The 22,174-nt window shown below is 40.2% G+C and overlaps 2 protein-coding genes across 5 annotated transcripts in view; one reads left to right on the forward strand and one right to left on the reverse strand.

Annotated features, from left to right (window-relative positions):
- Nucleotides 1–315: 315 nt before the first annotated feature.
- Nucleotides 316–13,851, reverse strand: HINT1 (histidine triad nucleotide binding protein 1). Its single transcript, XM_037801941.1, has 3 exons — nt 13,654–13,851; nt 11,526–11,630; nt 316–601 (listed from the first exon to the last, which is right to left on the reverse strand). Exons 1-3 carry the CDS (start codon nt 13,762–13,764, stop codon nt 437–439), a joined length of 381 nt encoding a protein of 126 aa, XP_037657869.1. The 5' UTR covers nt 13,765–13,851; the 3' UTR covers nt 316–436.
- Nucleotides 13,852–20,560: 6,709 nt separating this feature from the next.
- Nucleotides 20,561–22,174, forward strand: part of LYRM7 (LYR motif containing 7) — a 45,402-nt gene continuing 43,788 nt past the window's right edge. The window contains exon 1 of one of the 4 annotated variants that reach the window (XM_037801980.1): nt 20,561–20,745. In XM_037801980.1, the coding sequence (XP_037657908.1) occupies nt 20,728–20,745 (18 nt within the window). In that variant the 5' untranslated portion in view covers nt 20,561–20,727. Of the gene's footprint in view, nt 20,746–21,157; nt 21,251–22,174 lie in introns of those variants that run through there. The other 3 variants (XM_037801979.1, XM_037801978.1, XM_037801977.1) reach the window with 3 other exon arrangements.

Below are 22,174 nucleotides of genomic sequence, written 5' to 3' on the forward strand. Positions count from 1 at the left end.
TGTATACTTCAGATGGTTCTATGTAGTGTGTGAACATACCTCAATAAAACTGCATTAAAAAAAAATTCAGAAAAACAAAAATCTCCCAAACATTCCATGATTTTAGCCTAGAAGGAAATTTCAAAGCTATAGCTAAATTTTGAAATCTTATCATTTGTCTTCAAATACCAGTCACAGCATTTTAACAACGTTCACAAGTTGGATCTTCTCTGAGGGGGGAAAAAAGAAACCTAAATTACGAATCCCATCCTCATACACTCCCTCAAATATATATTTTAAAATAATAAATCAAATAAAGGACTCAAAGAGACTGCAAAACATGCAACAATGTCTTTTATTATTGAGTTTTTAAAACTATTTCATCAATCTCTCCATACACAGGCAAAATGAAATTTACCAAGGTTAACATATTGGAACTTGCAAGCCTGATCACTGCTTAACCAGGAGGCCAACTCATCTGCCGACCTCCAAGTACATGGAGATGAACATGATAGACAGACTGCCCCCCATCCGAACCTTCATTCACCACCATTCGATACCCCTTCTTCAGGCCCAGATCAGCAGCACATTTCTTGCCAACAATCATTAAATGTCCAAGTAGCTGGAAAAGAAAAATAAGTTGCTTAAGCACAGGCAATTTACAACTTCCTGCCATTAAATAACAAACTACCAAACTAAAATTTCAAACTAAAAAACTGCCAAGATGAAGCATACCCCCTTTGGGCACATATTCAGGGTATCATTTAAACCCAATATAATATAAATTACTACTTAAAACTCCATTAAGATTAAATATTTGCTCATTACTAATTTCAGTAAACTAGAGACATATATCTGTTGCTCAATTAAATAATAAAACATTTAAAATCATATTCCAAGCAATATTCAAGTTTTCTTAATATAGCAAGACATCTTGTTTTCTTGGAATGGGAGAGTGTATCAATCAGGATAGGTTTAGTTATGCTGCAGTAAAAACACCCCAAAATACGGCTTACAACAAAGACACATCTCCTGTGCTACATGTTCATCCCAATTTGACTGTGGCTCTATATTCTGTCTTTTTCAGTTTGAGACCTAGGCTACTGGAGCAGTCTCTATGTGGGCACAGTAGCAGAGGGAAGAGAGAACAAGGCAAAACAGGGCTGGCTTTTAGAAAGTTTCTTCTAAAAGTGGCAAATATTACCTCTGCTTGCATTCACTGGCAGAATCAACTCTCATGAACTGGCCTGACATCAATGAGACAGAAGTAACATATTCCCAAAGGAGGGTATTTATGAACAATTATACAATCTATCACTAGGAGCTTTAGGAAAATTTTTAATTGAGGCCTGTACCCACTAATAAAACCACATAACTATTTCTTTCCTATGGTATCAACAGCATTAAAAGATGAAGGGCCGGCCACTGAGTTCTTTCCTGTATGTTGTATTTCTATATAGAGGGGAAATTAATTTAACCAACTATTCCTTGCTTGGAACTCCTTTTTTGCCCTAGGAAGACTAATTCAGAAGACATACATCATCTTCTCTCTTTGGTGGACGACCACCCCAGTTGAGACAGAAGAATCTCACCTATCAAGGTACAGAAACCTCTTTGTTGCTGTCCCCAAACACCAAGGAAGTAAAATCAGGTCTAGGAATCAGGACCCTTCTGAAGGTAGAACACTGAACAGAGTGTGGTAATATTGCTTGCCTACTGAATTTAATATTGTATAAAAGGTATATAAAACCCATTCCTTGTCTTTTAGTGACCTTAAATGCCTCACTGGCATTATAGGAATCTCTACTGCTCATGCAGTAAGGTCCATAAGCTTCAGACTACAATGGACCTTACTGCATGAGCAGCAGAGTCTACTATCCTAGAGCTTATTTTGGCTTTTGGAATAGAAACATAGATTCTCTCCCTTTCCTCTTTTTCTTGCCATAGAAACCACAGAAGTTCCCTCTCCTAAGAGTTTGTTAGATTGTTGGTAAGAGAAGCTAACCCCTCACCTTTGTTCTCTTGCTATGGGAAATCATAGAACAGTAGAATCCCCTTTATTTTTCACCAGGTAAGAAAGCTGGCACCACACAAAAAGATTCCGTGTGCAAATGGAAACAAACTGCCCACAGACTGAGGCAAAAAAAGAAACACGAGGACCCAGAGTGCGACCAGGTGTCTGCCATAGGGCCCTGTTAAGTTCCCAAGCAGTAGACTAGATTTAGCAAGGTCCAGAGGACAAACTACAGCATTCAAGAGGAAGTTATAAATAAGACAATGTCTTGTCACCAAACAATGGATGACTATTTAAAACCTATACTAAAGGAAAGGGTATTCTATTTGTTAATTTCGAAATAGAGGTTTGAAATAGGGGGAAATTCCCAGTTTTTAAGTATTAAATTGTATAGACTATGTACCTATGATGGTCACAAATTTAATTAGAATTTAACACAGTTTTAAAGCTTTTTCATTCAATCTTTTTTAGAAAAAAAAACTTTTTATGTAAATGACCTGACTTTAAAACTCCAATTTAGAAAGTTAATCACGTAAAAATTAACATGTTATCTATCCTTATTGGCAAGAGTTGTATATGAATAAGACTCTGACCTTAAAATATCATGATTTGTGCAATTATACTGAATGTTAAACATTAATATTCTGAAGTTTTCATCTTTTTGTTATTGCTGATGGAGCAATATTTTATCATTAAGCACTCTAACCTTTGAACTCTGTAATTTGTGCAAATATATTGAGTTAAAAAATAATGCCCATGGGGAAGCAGAATGGTGCAGCTCACCTGGAAGTCAATGTGGTAGTTCCACAGGAAGCTAAGTATGGGGTTGCGATATGGTCCTGCAACACCATTATTGGGTATGTACTTGGAAGAACTGAGAGCAGAGGCACAAATGGACATTTGCACACTGGTGTTTCTGGTGGCAGTGTTCACAATTTGCAATGGATAGAGGTGGCCTAAGGGTACACTGACTGATGAAAAGGAATGATGAACTGTGGTGCATACATACAATGAAATATTGAGCGGCTGCAAGAAGGATGAAATTGTGAGGCATGCAACTAGGTGAATGGACCTTGAGGACAGTATACTGAGTGAAATAAGCCAGAAACAGAAAGACAAACATTATAATGCTTCATCAATATGGACTAACTATAACGTGCAAACACTGAGAATTGAATCTGAGAGCACAGGCTATCAGGGGAAGGCTTATTGTAAAGGTTCCTAGATCAGAAGCTCTTATGGCAGTTACATCTATTCCTGAGTTGCAATGGTTATTTCTAAATTCTGAGACGCTGAACTCTTTGTGTATAACCTGGTCAGTCCCTAGAACTTGACTCTGAGACTCAGAGTCTAAGTTTGGTAGCTATGAATGTCAGCATTACCCCATACAGTAACTGTTAAAAAAGCTGAAAAGGAAATCAGACTTCAATTAGAAGATATGAATGAAATGGACTTAGCTAGGACTAAGGTAAATCAGACTAAAGGGCAAAGGATGATACTGTGTTTTAAAACGTCAACTTCTCTGTGAGACCAAAGGAAGAGATGTTTATTTGGTGCAAAATCTATATTTTCTGTAGCACACTAGATAATTTAACTTGTATGGTCAGTTTATTCAAGCACCATAATTACATGGAAACTTGAGTAGGGAGTGAGATCTGGTTGGTTTGTACAGGTTAACGTGAAGCCCCGATACATCCCAGAGTAATTTGGGTAGAGAACAAAAAAGTATTTGCAAAAAGTCCCCTTGAGGGACTGGGGAAAAATCTGGAAATATTAAACTTCCCCACCTGGGGAATTCCTGATATTCTCGCAAGCATTGGGAACTATCAATTTAGAAGGGCCCTCAATTTGGGGCTTGCCCTTATGAAGCTTGTCATTGCAAAGGAGAGGCTAAGCCTACTTATAATTGTGCTTAAGGGTCATCCCGGAGAACCTCTTTTGTTGCTCAGATGTGGCCTCTAAGTCAACTTGGCAGGTGGACTAACTGCCCTACATGGGACATGACTCCAAGGGGTGTAAATCTCCCTGGCAACATGGGACATGACTGCCGGGGATGAGCCTGGACCTAGCATTATGGGATTGAGAAAGCCTTCTTGACAAAAAGGGGGAAGAGAAGAAACAAAATAAAGTTTCAATGCCTGAGAGATTTCAAATGGAGTCAAGAGGTCATTCTGGAGGTTATTCTTACGCATTATATAGATATCCCTTTTTAGTTTTTAGTGTATTAGAATAGTTAGAAGAAAATACCTGAGACTGTTGAACTGCAACCCAGCAGCGTTGATCCTTGAAGACAACTGTATAACTATACAGCTTGTACAGTGTGACCATGTTGACTATGGAAACCTGTGGCTCACACTCCCTTTATCCAGTGTATGGACAGAAGAGTAGAAAAATGGGGACAAAAAGTAAATGAATAATAGGGAAAGATGGGGGGCATCGGATGTTTTGGGTGATCTTTTTTACCTTTATTTTTCTGGAGTAATGAAAATGTTCAAAAATTGATCTGGTGATGAATGCACAACTCTGTGATGATACTGTGAACAACTGATTGTACACTTCGGATGATCATATCGTATGTGAATATGCTGCAATAAAGTTGCATAAAAAAAATAATGCCCTAAAGTTTCTAAGTTTCAGAAGTTATTTCTCACTTAAAAAGGTACCCCCCCACCAACACCAGAAACAAAGGCAAACACTATAATGTCTCACCAATATGAACTAACTGCAATGTGTAAACTCAGAATTGAACCTAGAGCACGGCTTATCAGGAGAACGCTTATTGTGCCAATCCCTAGACTGTAAGCTCTTAGAGCAGTCACATCTATTCCTGAATTGTAATGGATGTCTCCAGATTCCGAGGCGCTGATCCCTTTGTGTATAACCTCATTGATCCTTGGAACTTTGGGTATCTGTGTGACACCTGAAACTCAGAGCTAGAACTCAGCAGATATGAATGTCAATATTAGCACATACAGCGACTGTTTAAAAAAAAAAGCTGAAAAAGAGTCCAGACTTCAACTAGAGATATGAATGAAGTAGATGTGTTTAGGAAAGTCAAATCGGACCAAAGGGCAACGGACAATACTGACTGTGTTTTAAAAACTTCAAATCCCATGTGAGATCGAGGGAAGAGATGTTTAGTTGGTGCAAGATCTGTATTTCCTAAACAATTTAACTCATGCAGTTTGTTCAAATACCATAATTACATGGAACTTTTGGTAGGAGGTGAGACCTGGTAGGTTTGCATAGGTTGGCATGAAATAGCAACACATCCCAAAGTAATCTGAACAGAGAATAAAAATATATATGCAGGGTCCCCCTGAGGAGCTGGGGGGAAATGCAGAGGCACTGGGCTTCCTCACCTGGATTGTTGCTGATGTTCTCACAAACATTGAGGACTACCAGTTTGATGTGCCGAGCCCTCTATCACGGGATTGCCCTTATGACGCTCATTACTGCAAAGGAGAAGCTAATCCTGCTTATAATTGTACCTAAGAGTCTCCCCCTGAGTACCTCTTTGTTGCTCAGATGTGGCCCTCTCTCTCTAGCTAAGCCAACTCAGTGGTGAACTCACTGCCCTCCCCCTACACGGATCTGAATCCAGGAGTGTAAATCTCCCTGGCAGTGCGGGATATGACTCCTGGGATGAAACATCGTGATTGAGAACATCTTTTGACCAAAAGGGGATATGAAATGAAACAAAATAAAGTTTCAGTGGCAGAGAGATTCCAAATGGAGTTGAGAGGTCACTCTGGTGGACATTCTTACGTACTATATAGATAACACTTTTTACGGTTTAATGTATTGGAATAGCTAGAAGTAAATACCTGAAACTATCAAACTGAAACCCAGTAGCCTTGACTCTTGAAGACGACTGTATAGCAATGTAGATGACAAGGGGTGACAGTGTGATTGTGAAAGCCTTGTGGACCACACTCCCTTTATCAGTGTATGGATGGATGACTAGAAAAATGGGGAAAAAAATAAACGAAAAATAGGGTGGAAGGGGAGGGATGATTTGGGTATTCCCTTTTACTTTTATTTTTTGTTCCTACTTTCACTTTTTCTGGTTCAAGGAAAATGTTCAAAAAAATAGACTGGGGTGATGAATGCGCAACTGGTACTGTGAACAACTGATTGTACGCTTTGGATGACTGTATGGCATGAGAATATATGTCCATAAAATTGAATTTAAAAAAAAAACAAGGTAACCCCTGCAAGTAAATAATTAAAATACTGAAGACGTAAAACACGTTTTTAATTTCTATATTTTTAAAAATTGTATTGTGAAACACCACACACGTAAAATTATGAAAATAAACAAAAAAAAATTTAAATAATATAAAAACAAAAGTTATAATACCTACCAATAGGTCAAAAAAGAAAATACGACTGCCATATCCTAGAAGCTTCCTGGTGACCCTCCTTACTCTCACCACCTCTCCCCCAACTTCAGGTTCCCAACAATCTTTTCCTCAGTTTGTTCTGCCTTTTGCTCTTTGAGTCTCTTGATTACAGAAACTCTTAATTTAATGTACTCAAAATTAATCAACCCTTTTATTTAGGATTGTACTTTTGTTTCTTGGTAAGGAATCCTTCCCAACCCCGAAATGATAAACATATTTTCCAATTTTAGCTTCTAAAAATCTTTCCTAATTGGGTCCTTAATCCAATCAATCCAATTGATTTTTATCTTGTTTTATATGAACAATCATCACAGCATCATTTACTAAAAAAAGTCCATCTTAAAATGACATGTTTGGGATTTACTTCAAAAAAATTAGGGATGGGGCAGATATGGATTACAGCATAGATTAATTGGAATTGATATGTTTATAAATGTTGAAATTGGATAACAGATATATAAGGATACAGTGTACTTACTATTCTCCCTACTTGTTATGTTTGAAATTTTCGAGAATAAAGTTATCCTCCAAAAAATCCTTTCTTCATTGATCTGCATTATGAATGTCATACTGAAGGTCCACTGTGAGAGTTTGTTCCTAAACTCTTTCCAAAGTTCCATTTGTCCCTGGGCTGATACTGTTCTGACTTAACTACTGTAGCTGTAAAACTGGACTAGTAGAGCAAGCCCCCACCATGTTCTTTAAGAGGTTTTGGCTCCTGTTAAACCTTTGAATTTTCCACATATATTTTGGAATCAGTTTGTACAGGTCCAAAATTTTTATTTTAATTGCACAAATCTATAGCTCAAACTGAGGGAAATGGCATCTTCATGATATAAAGCTTTTAATCCATGAATAAGATATTTCTCTCCATTTACTTAAGTTGTCAATAGTTTTTTAAAAGAACAGGCAATAAGTAGAGATTTGATACAAAATGTACTTTTCATCTTGCCCATCACCTCCAAAGTGCCAGGTATAATAGAAATGAGTTTCTTATATCCCAGGTCAGGAGCCTCCCTAACTTGGAAAGGATGACTATATTCCTACCACAGGCCATATGACCTTCTCCAGTCAATGTCATTATGAAGCTACATTACACATCAGCCTAAGATGGGTACAGAAGATTGAATCCAGACTAAGGAACAGGTATACACGATTAAGTCTAGATCACCAGAGATAAAGTTCATATCCAACAAGTAGGGTGTCAGATAAAATGCTAATAAAGAGCACCGAATCACTCTTTTACCAAATAATAAGGAAAAGAAGTAGAAGGAGTTGCTTTATATACTGGGTTCGATTAAGAGAATATGACGAACACTAAATATGTAGCCAAATGTTGACACTGAAAATATGTCAAAGTCATTTAGATTAACAGGTCTCTAATTGACCTCTTTGATAATACAGCTCCCCCACCCCCTGGTTCAAGGCTAGAATCATGACCCTACTTCATTAGAAAAACCCCTATCACTGGTATGTCAGGGCTGACTGAAATGCAGACTGATCCATGCACAAGAGAGTGACACAAATTACCACATCTTAACTTTTTATGAAGGCAACTGGGACAAATTAATACGTGGCTTTCTGAAGATAAGCTGGGATGCCTGTGCCCCCACCCCATCCCCGCATCTACCCAGCAGTATGCCACATTGGATAACTCTTCCAGTGACTGAATATGCACAACTGGTAGAAGAAAATGTGTGTTAATGATACTGTCATTGCAGGTAGGCTACTACATACAAGGATGCAGAGACCTAAACACACTATTTGAGTTAAAATATAGAAAAAGAAGGAACATTATCTGTAAACAAACACACTGTATTAAACTAGGACACTCTTGAGTACACAGATTATATCAATCTGAATCAAAACTAAAATTAAAAATATTATTTGAGATAATATAGAAAATTAATGCAAGACAAAGAGGACAAATTACTTACCAGTTTGGGAACCATAATTATTTTGCCTTAAAAGGAAGATAAATCATAACTTAAAAGGCTACCTACCATTAGCAATTAGGGAAAAGCAAATCAAAGACACAAGACAACACATCACACCCATGAAGATGACTACAATCAAAAAGACAAATAATAACTACCGGTGGTGAAGATGTGGAGAAATTGAAATCTTCACACACTGCTGGTAGAAATATAAAATGGTGCAGCCACTTTGAAAAACAGCTGGGAAGTTGCTCAAAAGATTAAACAAAACCACCATATGACCCAGCAATTGTACTCCTAGGTATATATTCAAGAGAAATGAAAACATACACTCAAACAAAAACCTGTCCACAAAGGTTCATAGCAGTATTATTCATTACAGCCAAAATGTGAAAACAACCCAAACATCCATTAACCGATGAGCAGATAAACGAAATGTGGTATATCCATACAACAGAGTATTATTCAGCCATAAAAAGGAATAAAATATTGATACACTCTGTGCTGCAACACAAATCTTGAAAACATTACATTAAGTGAAACAAACAGTCACAAAATAACACATTTTGTATGATTACATTTACATGAATGTCCAGAATAGGCAAATTTAGAGCAACAGAAAGTAGGTTGCCTAGCCCTCACAGGCAGGAGTTTGGGGGGTGGGAAGAGGAACTTGTTGGGGTGATCAAAATGTTCTGTAAGTGACTGTGGTGATGGTTGCACAACTCGGTAAACATACTTAAAACCACTGACTTGTACCCTCAAAACAGGTGAATACCTGATAACCCAGTCTCATACAGCTTCTCAAAACAAAATAGACACCGGCACTGGTAAAAACAATTGAATTACCTTTGACATTCAAAGTACTACTTAAATTATACTGAACATATTAATTATGCCACTTAAATCAGCAATTCCATAACAGTTTTGGGAAAAAAACACATATTACTCAAGTAACACAACCATCCTGGACTATGGAAGCATCTTCAGTTTCTTTTCTTTAGTATTAGATTATTAGGGCATTTTCTTCCCTCACTTACTCTATCCAGTTTTAAAGGATATTGGCATTTTAATAATATATAGACTTTAGTACCAATAAATTAATTCATAATTAAAATTAGGATTATCAAAGCACACAGATTAAAGAAACAAATGTTTAGAATTTTCATCAGCCTTCCATATATTTGTTTTTAAACGTGTGATTACCTGCTCCTGCTTATATTTAAGATTTGGAACCTCTTCCAGCTCTAATATTTGATGACAGAAATAGCCGTATTTATAATTCCTCTCATTTATACATACATAAGTCAGTAACATGCAACTAAGTTCCAGAAATTTCCATAAACTTCTATAAACAACAAAATACAGTCCAATAAAAAGCAAAGAGTAAAATATAAAATAGCCTGAGAAATCCAGACACTTAACAAGGTTTCCTTTGGGAAAACAGTTACTCTACAGGAAGTCTGAAAAACCCTGATCTAAATAAACAAATACCATAAATCCTCATGTAAAGAGCAATAGTGAATAAATATTTTCTATAGATCTAAGATGGTGGAAATCTACATATATTTTTGGATTGAAATCTTTCAATGTGATACAATTCTATTTTCTTAAAGTTTATTCAAAATAATTTATGTTTTCTTGACCACTCAGAATTATAACTATGAAAATTAATTATAATATTATACTAATCAGATAGGAGCTGAGCTATTAAGCCTATGTGACCATGTATTATGTGGTTCCAGAACTGCTGTGCTGCTTTTCAAGTTTACAGTAGATTCTCATTAGCCACTAGTTAGTTCTATAAAGTTGTCACAAACAGTGAATTAGAGAATACTAAACCACTGCTCCCAGGGGAAATGCAGGGTTAGTTTCCTGGAAGCCTCTGGTCACAATATTTGCATCATCAATCATACATAGACCTTGTTTTATGTGTGTTTCTGTTTAAAGACACCTTATATAATATATACTGTTGCTTCATTAACATGTACTCAGCCACAGCACTCTTAACGTCATGGCCTGAGGGAAGTTTATCTAACACATGAATTTGCTCCATATGGAACATTCCAGCCCTCTTGAGCTTAGGAACACTAGACAGTGCTTCAGCACTATGCTTGGAGGCCATTTTAAACAGTGAAATCACCAACAAAAAGCAAAAAATGTGAAAAACATGGCACTAAAAATACAGTATAAGAGCTGAAACACGAAGGCTACGTGTCACCTTGCTCAACCTCAGCTGGGAATGAGCATATTGGGCAACTCAAACTTGTTGCCACTCTGCGCATGATACAAATGACAAAAGCATCGTGAGTATAGCAAGTAGGCAAATTCTCAAATACTGAATCTGAAATAATGAGGACTGTCTATATATCTTTTTTCACAGGTTTTCTAATTCCTTCTACAGAGATAAGGGATAAATCTGGACCACCCTCAACAGTCCTTTTTTCTGTTTCTGGGCTGGTGCTTCTAATCCAGGAGTCAGTAAACTTTCTGTAAAGGGCCATATAATAAATATTTCATGCTTGTGGATCATACAGCCGCTGTGAAAACTACTAAATTCTGCCATTATAGAGCAAAACCAGTCATGGACAATCATTAAATGAATGACAGTGGCTGTGTTCCAATATAACCAATGATAAAAACAGGTAGCCAGCCACAATTGGCTCAAAAGCTGTATAATGTCAACCTTTGCTCTCATTTGTGGACTTAGTAACCAAACTTTAGAATACTAAGCATGTAGGTTTGTAATTGAAAGTTGGAAAGTTTCTTACATGGACTTTGGGATAACTATTTCAGATTTTCGGGCATAGAAAATGACAGAAATAGCAATATCTGTAATTCCTCGGATTTACTTATTTGGGGTTTCATACATTAACGACCCTCCTTTTACTATATGCCTCCAATGTTTTTTGCACATTATCACCCTCTAAAAGCCATTTTTATTACTAGAATTTCAGCCATGATTTCAACATTTGAATTGGTATGATCTGATCACACAGCACATCAATTCCTGACGTATGTCATACTCAAAAAATGTATCTTATTTCTGAATATATTTTTTAATCAAATTCAAACTACTTAAACATTGTACTGAAGCCTAATGAAAATGTTACATCACTTGAAGGATAAAATTTAATCTACCAATTTAAAAAGCAGAATATAGATAAATTGTGTTAGTAATTTACTTACACTTGCATCATCATCTTCTGCTACAGAAATCTGAGAAATATATTTCTTAGGTATCACCAGAAAATGTGTTGGTGCTTGAGGAGAAATGTCATGGAAGGCAAGACACTAGGAAAAAGGAGGAAAAAAAAAAAAATCAAAGTTTTAGTTTATCATCTGGTAGGCTAAACTTGTCATTCTTCAACAAGTAATTATTGAATACTAACCACATGTGAAGCATTGTAACTGGGTGCTAAGAAAACTAAAGTATGCCCATACATCAGGTTCCATAGTCCTTTTCATGGAACCTAGTCTAATGGGGAAGAACCAAAGGTCATATATTGTTACAAAAGAAAAATCAAGGCTGATATGAAAGATTATAACCAATCTCTCTTAGGTACTGACATTTAAGCCAAGATCTAAAGGATGAGTAGAAAGCAGCCAAACTAATACTTGCCTATCTCTTCATTCTCATCTTATGAAACTCCTCACATTCACAGTCTTTATGTCTCTTCACCCTCAGGGCTTCTTCAAAGCCCATTCCCTCTACTATAATGATCCCCTCTTCTCCCAGGCCCAACTTTGATCTAACTTAAACTGCTATTCATTCCTCAGCTCCCAGCATAATATGCCATTTCTGAATAAAACCTTCTCTGAGTTCCCCCCACCTCTCATCAATGCCCTTCTCCAGGTCAGGGGCCCCTGTTGTACAATTTCTGGGTTTTTTCCTTTACAGCAGTGATCAGTTTTATAATTACATATTTCCCTAATATTTTTTTATACCTGTTCTTCTCACTTTACAGGACTATTTAAGAAATAAACCTATTCTCATTCATAGAACTGAAGAAGAGTAGCATTTAGACAAATTATTTACTCTATAGAAGTGTCCGTAAATAAAACACTACCTGAATGTTCTCTACTGAAGGTGGAAGCTGCCTAATACAACCCATCCATGCTTATCTGCGTGGTACTCCATACAAATGTTGCATCATTCAGATTGTTTCACGCTGTTAAAATAGCTGAACTTAGGGCATTCAAAAGTCAGTATTCAATGATTATTTGTAAGACCCAACTGGAAATTTTAAAAAAGAAATAAACAAAACTCCCCCCTAACTAGTGACAAATAAAAGCATTTAAACCACATACACCTCTAGGAACCTAATTAAATTCTAGATACGTTCTGAATCTAAGCATGCTATTAGTAGCATAAAACGATAAACCAAGTTTCTCTTATTTCCATATTTCTTAAAGTCAAACTAACAAAAAATTTACAAAACACTTCCATCTAAACCAGTCAACGTTCTGTCTAGCTTTATCTGAGACTCAAACCCATCAATACAACTATCCATTAAATATTTTACACAGGATGTCTCAGTGGCCTCAACTCGGCCTTTCTAAAACTGAATTTCACCTATAATGGAGTCAACAAAAACTATATGCTGAGTTTCCTGGCATAAAAAATTGCCTCCTGTCCAATATAAAAGGAACTACTCAGCTGCTTATAAGTCCAAAATCTTGAGCGGTAGATGCAGCATGAAAGCAAATCCCAGGCGCAGGCCCACTTCTCACCGGAGTCAGCAGCCACAGCCGGGGTCTGGATCGCGCGGAGGAGGCCGTCGAGCCACCCGGCTCCGCCGCGCCCAGAGCGCCAGCTCGCCCCGGCCCCCGAGCGCCGCGCCGCGCCGCGCGGAGAAGCGCCCGGGAATGCCCCTGGCAGGCCGACTGTGCGCGGGAGATGGCAAAGATTAGGCCCGTGTCAGGGCGCTATCGGGTTTCTCCCTGTCAGGGAGAGCGCTGGCGAGATTGTGAGATTCCTAACTCAGGCAAGGTCCGAGGCAGGCGCGTGGCTGGCGAGCGCCCACGCCCGGGGCCCAGCGCGCCCCGACACGCGCCCAGGCCCCGTGGGGCAGGACCCGCGGGCTACGGCGGGGCCCGCGCCCGAGACTGATAATGCGTAACCGGAGCGTCTGCACCGCCGACTGGCCGCCTCGGCCACGGCCGCGGCCTGCCCGCTGGCCAGGGGCCCGCACAGGACGCCGTGCGAGCCGTCGCCCTGGATTCCAGGGCCCCTTCCCTTCTCCGCCGGAAAGCCAGAGGGTCCACGGACGGCTGCCCCTCCTTAGTAACAAGCAAGGCCACGCCCAGTGCCTACCTGGTCATCTTCGAAAATGATTTGGGCGGGGATTTCCTTGCGGATGATCTTCCCGAAGATCGTGTCACCCCCAGGCCGAGCGACCTGAGCCTTGGCGATCTCATCTGCCATCGCGGCCTCCCTCCCGCGCGGCGGCTCGAGAAGTACCGAGGGAGAGGGAGGAGCTCGGGAGCTGGTTGAGGGCGGGAGCGCGCCGTCAAGCCCGAGCTGGGACCGCTGCCCGCGCGCCGGGGCTGATCCTGCGCGTGCGCACTGGCGACCTGAGCTGCGGGTGCCGCGGACCTGCAGGCACTCTAGAACAACGGGGCGATCCGCCTGCAGGAAGGTTCCTGATCGAAAGTTCCAGGAAACCACGCCGGGGCTTTTTCTTTCTTCTTTTCTCGTCTCTCACTGTGTATAACACCCCGGGGCGTGGAATTACTGGTAGAAATCTTTTTTCACTTGCCTCATGGACTCTTGTAGGAAAAATTAGATACTGTACTTTAAAGATTTGATCATCCAAATGGTACTAGCCCTGTTTGCTGACTGAGACACCATAACTCTTCTCCGTGACTGGGGACGCAATAAAATCGTTTTTGTTTTGATTTTTGCGGCAGTGTGACTCTTCATTTCTCAGCTAAATAAGGTCTTGGTTCTAGCGATTAAACTCTCCATCCGCTTTTTTTTTTTGTTTTTTTTTTTTTGTTTGTTTGTTTTTTTGTTTGTTTTTCCTCTCTAGCAGTGGTTCTCAACCTTGATTGCACGTTAAAATCACTTGAGGCGTTTTAAAAAATCCTGACTGCACCCCAAAACAATTAAATCAGAATCTCTGAGGGTGAGACCCAGGCATCAGTACTTTGTAAACCTACCCAGATGATTCCAATCCAGGTTTGAAAATGCCTGTTCAAAGAATTATTTCCGATAGTCAACATAACGTAGAGTGTCCCACCTTAACAAACCTTCAATCCTCCTATTCTCCTCCATATCGCTGCTTCCTTTTTAGAACTCATTTCCCCCTTGTTAAGGTCAACGAGGATCTCACAAAATTCTATGCGCAATCCCAGTTCTTACCATCTGGACTTCTGGGTCCATTTGGCACTGTTGACCATTCTTTCCTTTCAGCAATAATATTCACTCTCCTGGTTTTCCTTCTATCCTCTGGCTGCTGTTTCGCCTTCACAGTGAGCCACCTCCTGTTCCAGACCTCTCAATGGGGTTCATCTTGGCCTTCTTCTTTACTAACACTTGTTCCCCAAGTTTCCATTATTAAGAAAAATTCCCTATACCTCCCATATTGCGTTGGATGATTACACTTTACCATACTGTCTTGGCGAAATTATTGATAGCAGGCCCCTTTAATCTCAAAAGTGCCTCATTTGGGGGATTTACTTTTGCTGCAAGCATACTGCTAGCACAATTAGCAAAATATAAATAATGCCTATAAATTAGATAATAGTTTTGAAATTATGTTAATTTCCTTACATACCCACAGAGAAATTATCAAAATCTGTTGGTCTGGGATGGAGCCTATAATTTGGGTTTCTAACATGTTTCCAGGTAATCCTGTTGCTGCTGACCTGGAACCGCACTTTGAGAACCACGTATCATACCTGTGTGAAAATGGAATGGTTAATGACTATACTAACCATATTGGTTTGCTTAAGCTTCCACTTTATTCAGGGAACTGTCCCCAAACTGCAACTCTCTAGGCAGGCCTCCATTCTGAGACTGCTCCAAACGCATGTTGCTTTTGCTCAATAAAACCTCATTCTTGCCTTTACAGCAATTCCCCTGGTTATTTCTTTCATCAAAACCTGCAACTCACTCTCAAACAGTTCAGAGGAAAAAAAGAAAAAAAAAGATGTCCATGTATACATAAGTAGAGAGAAAGAAAAGGATAAAGTAATTGTGGTAAAATGCTAACATTTGGGGAATGTGAGTAAAGGGTATTATGGAAATTCTATATATTATTCTTGCAACCTCTCTGAAAGTCTGAAATTATCAAAATAAAAGGTAATTTTTTTTTTTTTACTGTATTGGTTTAGATGACAAATAACATGGTCACCATTAGAACTAAGTCCAAAGGCTTTAAATATAGGCATGACTCTCAAGTATTTATCTCCTGACCTACCTCTCCCCTTAATTCTAGACTGGTCTATGTTATACACTCCTGTCTACTGGAAACCTCAAATTGATTTTTATCCCTCCACTGCAAACAAAAATCTTCTTCCTACAGCATCCTACGTCTACTATACTATCATTCACCCAACTGTTCATGCCAAAAACCTTTAAGTCTTCCTGACTCCTATCTCTGTACTTTTAACACACCATGAAACTAATACTTCTCACCTCCTCTATTCCTAATACCCTAATCCAAGCCACAATATCCCTTTCCAGGAGAACTTCAAGAGCCTCCTAGCTTGCCTCTCTGCTTTAGTAATAGACAATTTGCCACACAGCAACCCAAATGATCTTTATAAAATATAAATCATAGTGTCTCTTTCCCACTGGGAATACTCTGGCATTCCATCACAAAATAAAATTTAAAAATCCTTACATTGTCTTACAGGACTCAATGTGATCAGGCCCATGCCTGTTTCTCTATCTCATTTCCTTCCATTTCATCCTACTGACTGGCTTCACCTATACTGGGTGCTTTGGTTCGCTAAAGCTGATGAAATGCAATATACCAGAAATGGACTGACTTTTACAATGGGCATTTATTAACTTACAAGTTTACAGTCCTAAGGACATGAGAATGTCCAAATCAAGGCATCATCAAAACAATGCCTGGACTCTGAAGACAGGCGGCAGGCAATCTGGGACTCTTCTGTCTCCTGGTTTTTGTTGCTTTCCACTTCTGGCTGCTCCATCTGTGACCTTCTTTCTCAGCTTCTCTCAGGCTTTTTTTCTGTATCTTCTTTCTGTCTTTTATCCTCTTATAAAGGACTCCAGTGAGAGGATTAAGACCCACCTGGAGCATGCATCAAGGGAAATAACCTCATCAAAAGGTCTACACCCACAGAAAAGGATTAGCTTTAAGAACATGATCTCTTCTGGGGTACATATAGCTTCAAACCATCACACTGGGTGTGGTAGGCAGAAGACCTCCACATTCTAATCCCTGGAACTTGTGAATATGTTACCTTACATGGCAAAGGGAACTTTGCAAATGTGATTGATTTAAGGATCTTGTGATGTGGAGATTCTCCTGGATTATCCAAGTGGGTCCAATATAATAATAGAGGCCCTTGTAAGTGAAAGAGCCATGAAAAAGTGAGAGTCAGAGAAGGAGATGTGATGACTGAAGCAAGGATAAGAGTCAGAGAACAATTTGAAGATGATACATTAGTGGCTTTGAAGGGGCCACAAACCAAGGAATTCAGGTGGAATTTTAGAAGTCAGATGTCCAACTTGCATTCACTGGGCTAAAATCAGGATGTCAGCAAGGCTGCATTCCCTCTGGAGGCTGTAAGGGAGAACCCATTCCCTTGTCATTTTTAGCTTTTAGAAACTACCTGTATACCAGTCTGTATAGATTATGTCCCCCAGAAAAAGCCATGTTCTTTGACACAATCTTGTGGGGGCTGAAATGAGGTCCCTTTCCCTTAATCCCAAAACATTTGCAAAGCAACAGTGTTGTGTAAACGGCATTAGGCCATGAGGAGGGGGCAGTGAGACTGGGCCTGTACCAGTTAAAGGGGGCAAAACTTTACCGTTTAGGGGAGGCAAAGCTGTGGTTGCACGCATCAGCCAAGCGTAACCCTTTTAACAATAACTGCTCCAGGTCCAAGTGGAGCTTTTTGTAACCCTTTTATGATCAATAACTGCTCCAGCTCCAAGTGAAACTCTTTGTGAAATTGTTTTTTGTGATCAAGAGCTAACTGCCAACTCTGCTTCTGTTAGAATAGCTTCCTTGCTCGCGTTTCTAGGATACGGTTTCTGTCTATATAAGGCACCAGCGCACACAGGTCGCTGCTGCTGCTTACTGAACTCCCTGCGTGGAGTGACAGGCGGCAGCCGCCGGCCGGCTAAATAAAAGGCTCTTTAAATTCTGTTTGGCTGTCTCGTACTTTAACTCGTGGGCACCATAACAGGGGCAGACATATTAGTGGGGATTAAGTTGGAATGTTTGGATTAGGTTCTTTCCATGGAAATGCGCCCCACCTAACTGTGGGTGATAACTCTGATTGGATAGTTTCCATGGAGGTGTGGCCCCACCCATTCAGCATGGACCTTGATTAGTATACCAGAGCACTACATAAGCTCAGACAGGAGTGAGCTTGCTGCAGCCAAGAGGGACACTTTGGGGAATGCACAGAAGCTGAGAGAATAGCTGCAGATGAGAGACAGTTTGAAGATAGCCATTGAGGGCAGACTCTTGCTCCGGAGAAGCTAAGAGAGGACAGACACCCCAAGAGCCACGAAGAGTGATGTTTTTGAGGAACTGCAGCCTAGAGAGGAATGTCCTCAGAGAGGGCCATTTCGGGGCCAGAGCTTTGGAGCAGATGCCAGCCACGTGCCTTCCCAGCTAGCAGGGATTTTCCAGACACCATTGGCCATCCTCCAGTGAAGGTGCCCGATTGTTGATGATTTACCTTGGACACTTTGTGGCCTTGAGACTGTAACTTTGTGGCCAGGTGGACCCCCTTTATGGAAGCTGATCCATTTCTGGTGTTTTGTATTCTGGCAGCATTAGCAAACTACAACAACCTGCATGGCTTGACTTGTGTCCCCTTCTTGTATCTTCAAGCCAACAACAGCATAGCATTTTCAAAATGTTCTCTGACTCTGCTTCTTTCTTCTACTTATAAGGATTCTTTTGATTAAATTGGGCCTAGTGAATAATCTAGGATAATTTTCCCATCCCCAAATCCTTAATTTAATCACACCTGCAAAGGCTCTTTTGCCATATGAGTTAATATATTCAGAGTTTCCTGGGATTTGAAGATTGACATATTTGAGGAGCCATTATTCTTACATGATGAACATGTTGGGATTTCGCATTCAGTTCTGTGCCACACACTTTGAGATGCAGACAAACCAAGATATGTTCCCTAGCATAGTAAAGAACCACCTCATTTGTGGAACAGCTGAAAGAACCATACGCATTTAACTAAGAAAAGAGAAGACTGAGGGCTGAACTGATTTGGCACCATGGGAGCTATAGTTTCAAATACTGGCAGATGAGGAGTGTTCTGGTTTGCTCAAGCTGCCATTATGCAAAATACTAGAAATGGATTGGCTTTTATAAAGGGGGTTTATTTGGTTACCAATTTACAGTCTTAAGGCCATAAAAGTGTCCAAGCTTTTTTTTTTGGCATCACCAAGAGGATACCTTCACTGAGGAACAGCCAATGGCATCCAGAACACCTTTGTCAGCTGGGAAGGCATGTGGCTGGCATCTGCTGGTCCTTTGCTCCCAGGTTGTGTTTCAAAATGGCTTTCTCAAAAACGTCTCTGGTCTTTTGTCTTAGCTCCTCTCTCAGCTCGTGTGCATCTTTGCTTCTTTCTTCCAGGGCATTTCTCTCTAAACGTCTCGGGGTTCTCTCTTACCTTCTCTAGGACACTTAGCTTAGCATCTCCAAATGGCCTTCTGCCGGCATCTCCAAGCATCTCCAGGCGTCAGTGTCTGTGTTGACCCTTGAGCTCTCTTAGGTACTCCAGTGAACTAATCAAGACCCACCATGAATGCACGGGATCCATACTTCCATGGAAATAATTTAATCAAAGGTCTTGCCCACAGTTGGGTGAGTCGCATCTCCATGGAAACACTCAATCAAAAGATTCCACCCAACAAGACTAGATTAAAAGATCATGGCTCTCCCAGGGTCTATAACAGTTTCATAGCAGCACAAGGGAGTTTGGGTTAAATGCATGCAGGAACCTAGTTAGCTAGAAATTATCATAATGAAGTATCAATTTTCAGCAAATTGGGCTACAACCTAAAATGGAAATAAAAATAAGCATCTTTTAATCATTCCTTAGCATTCAGAATGGACTACAATGCAATGACAAATCATCTAATTTATTGTTTCCTGAATAAAGAACAGTATCCAGTATGTTTGGTTTAATTGCCTACTCTTCAGCAAATCTAAAGCATCATAATAAAAAACAAAGTTGACTAATATCTTGCTGGGTCATGATGGCATGCAATATTCTTTAAGATGACACAGATCACTAAGAAGGAAAAGGGCCTTGGAGATCCATTGGCCCAAACCTTCCATTCTCAATCAAGTCAATTTTACCAAAAAGTTAACCTGAAAGTGTGTGGGGTGGGGAAGGCAACCAACAATTATGCTATGTTGACAAGGGTGAGAATTTTCTTGATGCTTCAAAGGTTCTAAGTTAAAAGGCACGTAAATAAATGACTTATGATTATGATGCTGTGAATAGATTATCCATTTCCGACTTCTTGAGCAGCAAAAACCAAGGAGTAGGGCAAGCAGAGGAGGCAGGATGTATAGAGGGTAAGAATAGGATCTGGGATCAAGCACAGCAGATTTGTATCCTAGATATCTACTAACTAGACATGTAATTTTGAGGAAGTAACTCAACCTTACCTTTAGAGGGGATTAAATGACATAATGTACGAACGGCGATTTTAGGAGTCCAAGTTCCAATTAACGTCCGCTGTACCTTTTAGGATTGCCTTTTATTTACATAAATTTTCAAGGACAGAGTCGCAACTGGGAAAAGTGAAAATAAGGGCTCTTTAATACAAGGCCCTACCCCCAACAGGAGGTAATTACAGAGGCGTAGAAAAAGTCCTTAAGCTCCCAACACACTCTCGATCCGAAGAGGGCACCTGGGAAAAACCAGGAAGTGACTCTGCCCCTTACTAAGATGGCGTCAGGATAATGTCTGTTCTCCTCTCGTTATTAGATTCCGCGGCTTCTCGCGGTTTTACCAGTACCACCCGCTTAGGAAATACCTCACGCTGGTCGCTCAAAGGAAGGCGGGACTAGAAAGGAGGTGTTGCGTGGTGATTGGTTGCTGCGCGTTATTTGGAAAGACCACACTAGGCAGCTATTGGTTGCCGAGAGGTGGGGCTACTCGACCGCTGAAGAGGTGGCCGCTGCGGCGAGAAGAGCCATGAGTCAGGCGGCCAAGGTGACAGGGTCCGGGGAGGGGTTTGTGCGATGCCGATAGGGAGCGTAAGTTCGCGGCCTTGTAAAGGTTGTCTGGGGTCTCTGTAACTGACATGCCGAACCTTCTGCAGAGGATGTGGCCCTTTGCCCCTGGGGAGCCTGGTGACAAGCGCCGAGTGGCAGTGGAGGGTTTGTGCAGGTGCGGTGCGGGGAGGGAAGCACTAGTGTGGTTCCTACTTCTTGGTGCTGCCGATGTACGCAGTGTTGATTCGCGATGCAAGCCCCCTCTTTCTGCCCCCCTTTCATCTCCAGACCGAGTATTTGTCTGAGGGACCCATTTCACCTCCCTGGGAAGTGTAAGAGACTCTAAAGGCAATCTGAGCTGCAATCATTCAATGAGGTGAAAGATTTATTTGGATAACAGAAGGTGCACAGAAGTCCAGAAACCAAGGAAATCGAATTCCAGCAAAAGCACTTGCCAAAAGTAACCCTTGGAGACCTGAATGTTCTCAATGAGCTTGGAAAGTGTGGGTCCCACCGGGGTCTCAGATACCTATTTTTCATTAAGCCTCTGCACATTTCTGTCTGGTGCACAATTCTCAGGGACCAGCCATCCTAACCTTAAATACCATCAGCATGGCCTTTTGAGGCCTGTAGCTGTCACTGGCCAAAACAGGCCTGGAAAGGGGGAAATGGCCTGCTACAATATGGCAAGGAAAAGCAAAGCTTATGATGGGCAATCATAGGGAGCCACCAAGGGGTATCTCACCTACAATTGAACTTTGTGTTCTCGCTACATCTTAATCTATAACAACACCAATAGAAACATTAGGGTTATTCATTCAAAAAATGTATTGAGTGCCCATAGTTTCTATTAATAATAATAACTCACAGCCAACATTTATCCTACTATCTAGGCACAGTGGATACAACAATGAACAGACTGCCTTTGCCTTCATAAAGAAGTCTGGCAGAGAAGGAGATTATAAACAGTTATTTAATTACAATTTTAATAAATGCTTCAAATTGAAAATACAGTGTGTATTTATAACTGGGATTTAACCTACCTGGAGGGATACAAAGAAATCTCTCAAGGAAGACAAGTTAAGTTGGGACCTGAAGTTTGATTAGAAATTAGCTAGGAGAAGAAAGAAAAAGAGTTCCATTAACAGGAACTAGCATATGGAAGGTCTTTGAGTCTCCTTTAGGAGAACAGTAATGTCTCCTCTAAACTTCAACTTCCTGTTCATTATTGCCATTATCTTAAATAGAACATGTCTAATTTCAAACTTCTTTTTTTCCAAATAGTATCTTTTCTAAATTTCTTGTTTCTGTTTAAGGCTGTAGTATTTTCTCTTGTCCCTCTCTTTCCTCTCAGCCACTTAATTCTATTGTTTTCCTTCTTCCTTCCTTCCTTCCTTCCTTCCTTCCTTCTTTCTTTCTTTCTTTCT

The sequence above is a fragment of the Choloepus didactylus genome, chromosome 13 (genome assembly GCF_015220235.1).
Source record: "Choloepus didactylus isolate mChoDid1 chromosome 13, mChoDid1.pri, whole genome shotgun sequence".
Classification (NCBI taxonomy): Eukaryota; Metazoa; Chordata; class Mammalia; order Pilosa; family Megalonychidae; genus Choloepus; species Choloepus didactylus.